Source organism: Aplysia californica, unplaced genomic scaffold, assembly GCF_000002075.1.
Source record: "Aplysia californica isolate F4 #8 unplaced genomic scaffold, AplCal3.0 scaffold00303, whole genome shotgun sequence".
Lineage (NCBI taxonomy): Eukaryota > Metazoa > Mollusca > Gastropoda > Aplysiida > Aplysiidae > Aplysia > Aplysia californica.
The window spans coordinates 190388-193247 of NW_004797573.1; the positions used below are offsets into that span (position 1 = coordinate 190388).

Genomic DNA, 2860 nt, shown 5'->3' on the forward strand with positions numbered 1-2860 from the left:
TTGTTATTATTATTATTATTATTATTATTATTATTATTATTATTATTATTATTATTATTATTATTAGACCATGAGAAACCTGTTCACGTTCACTGTTTGTAGGTTGGTACCACAAAGCACTCCAACGGTTAGGCGCAGAGAGGCATGATTTTCTTTCATTGTGGATCAATAGGGTGTGAAATACATTTACAACGATTGGGGGACAGGGTAAGGGTAACAATGTCCACTAGTGCTGGGATTTTACTTTATCTTGAAGTTTAATGAGTGCAACCTATCTTTGACTTTGACAAATGTATCTATTCCTCAACAGGCAAGGGAAACTACTGGACGATGGATCCAAACTGTGATGAACTGTTTGAGGAAGGAAATTACAGAAGACGAAAACGCCGAGTCAAAGTTCAACAAAGAGCTCTGGCTGGCGGCCCCAGTACTGGCGGACAAGGCAGCTGCGAAAAGAACAGCTGGAACAGGGGGCAGGAGGGCGCTGTGTGTGTCGCCAGTATTGACGACTATGTCCAAGGGGGCTCAGACGACAAGTGGTCCGGATGCAAGTCGGACGATGACAACATTAGTGTGGGACTGACCTGTGATAAAAGCAAGAGTCACCCTGACGGTGACCTACAGGGGGATGAAAATCTCTACAATATTTCAGAGCACTCCTTACTGTGGGTACGTGGGAAAGCTGGAGTTTGCAGACTTGACGACAGACTGGCGCCAGATGGCTGGGTTCGTAGAAGCTCCACTGACGACAGAATGTCTGACAATGGCGATGCTAACAACGACTCTTTTCCCGATTCTGATAATGGGAGTGAACAGGACCCTGGTGTCAAAACAGAATACGGGTGTGATAGTATGAAAGGCATCGAAAGTAAAGATGATAATACAGATCTCGAAAATGACGTATTTACGTCTGAGCAAAAAGAAGACTATGCTGTAGACCTTACGAGGTTTAAAGGGGAAGAAAATTCCTGTTTTAGGAATGATGTTGAAACGGTCGAGAGAAAGACTCACTTCTTGGATAAAACGAGTGATGGACAATGTGGCAATCTGAAATTTGAAAATGACGATGTCATTGCCAACAGAAGTCCGAAAGTGAAAGTTGAGAAAGAAACAATTGCAGAAGGCAGAAATGCCTCTATCTCTCCCAGTAAGAGAACGAAATCGTCCGAGGCGGGAAGCAATAACAGATTCTTAGATCCACATGTTTCACGAAACGCATTGACCACAGAACAGGATTGCAGTGAAGAAGTTTGGTCGTCAAAAGAACACGTTATTCCAAATGGGACTTCAACTAGCTTTCAAATTACAGGGGACGTTTCAATTGTACAGAAATTCGATGTAAACATAAAGAAAGAGCCTCCAAAATGCACCTTGTCTTTCGGGATTGCTCGATTGATAGGGAGAGATGAGGTGGATGCCAATGAAAACACTGGGGAAAACGACGAACTTGAAAATAACAAAAATGAAATCTCGAATGAGAACACTCATTCATATTTTGGAAACAGTTCTCATTTTAATAATGACCGAACGATCTCAATATCTCAGGGAGGTGGATACACAGAAGTGGATTCGTCCCATAGAGATAGTATTGATACTAAGCCAACCAAAGCCCCAGAAGGGTGTGGGGGGTTTGAAAGAGGGGAGAAACGAAAACGAGATGTGTTCGAAGGTATTCCAAATCCACCCCCGAAAGTCATAGACCTAAAGAACAAAACGTTCGATTCTTTGTCACTCTCCCTTCTCCCAACATACCTCGGTACTGGCCGCTACCCAGCATCCCCTGGAAATTATATTGGTCTCCACCCTGGACATCCTTCAGCGTCCTTGGATACGATAACCCCCACCCTGGAGACCATGATGATGTACGGGCATCCAATGCTTGCTACACATCTTCGCATGACGTCTCAGGGACCACATTCTCGACATCGCCAGCCAACATCTGGGTTTCCCTACAGTGTTCTGTTCTAATGTTACCCTGAACAACTATTATTTCATATAAAATCCGTCCTTTGCGCATTAAAATTGAAGATACTCTTTTGAACTTTATTTCTCATTTTGAATGCTTAATGATGCCAGATATAAATTATTTAGTTCAGAAATAAAGAAGGAAAACTCGCACTATAATGTGAGAGGGTGAAAGAGTGTGTGGGAGAGAAGAGAAAAAAAGAAAAAGAGAGATGGGAGGAAGAGGAGGGAGGGGGAGAAGGAAGGAAGGAAAATAACGTGAACAAAAGAAAGACGACAAAAGGAAAAGAAAATCGTCTCCCACCAAGCTAATTTCTTTTTGATCCTTCTTAAAGTAGACATTACACCTTTGTCTAAGGGATTAGCCGAGTGCAGTTTCCTTTTGATATTAAAACATACGAGTTCTTTTTTTCCCTTCTGTTTCTCACTTCGTGAGTTGAAAACTGTGATTGATTTTAAGCTCTCGCATTTTTATAAACAAGATTAGAATACTGCTGCCAGTATTCTTTTCAGTATTTAAGAAAAATATGTTTTCGGCAAAACACACCAAACTGCAGACAAAGACTTGAAAGGCATTGTCTTTCATATCAACATGTTTTGCTTCACCACTCAGAAATTAATTTGAAAATGGATGTGATAAGGAAATATTACGTAGAATGTTCTCAGCGTGGGCATTGGTCGTGTTGAACCTGCAGCTATATTTCTTTCCGAAAAAGAGAACTTGTCAGTGAGTGTTTTCTTCAAGCTTCATCCTTAGCAGCTAGTAAATTTCATTCCTTTGAGAAATCACGGCATTCTTCTACAGTGCTCGTCCTATTTGTTATAACAACTTATGCCCCCCTACCCCAGCCTTTTCCTCCCGAAAGTCTTTCTCTTTCACAACAAAAGAAATTGC

At 41.4% G+C, this 2860-nt stretch overlaps 1 protein-coding gene across 1 annotated transcript in view; it reads left to right on the forward strand.

Moving 5' to 3' along the window:
• LOC106012240 overlaps positions 1–2041 on the forward strand; it is a gene marked incomplete in the record, with an annotated part of 15040 nt that extends 12999 nt beyond the window's left edge. The window contains 1 exon segment of the mRNA XM_013084574.2: positions 311–2041. Coding sequence (XP_012940028.1) covers positions 311–1968 — 1658 coding nt within the window.
• Between the last annotated feature and the right edge of the window lie 819 nt (positions 2042–2860).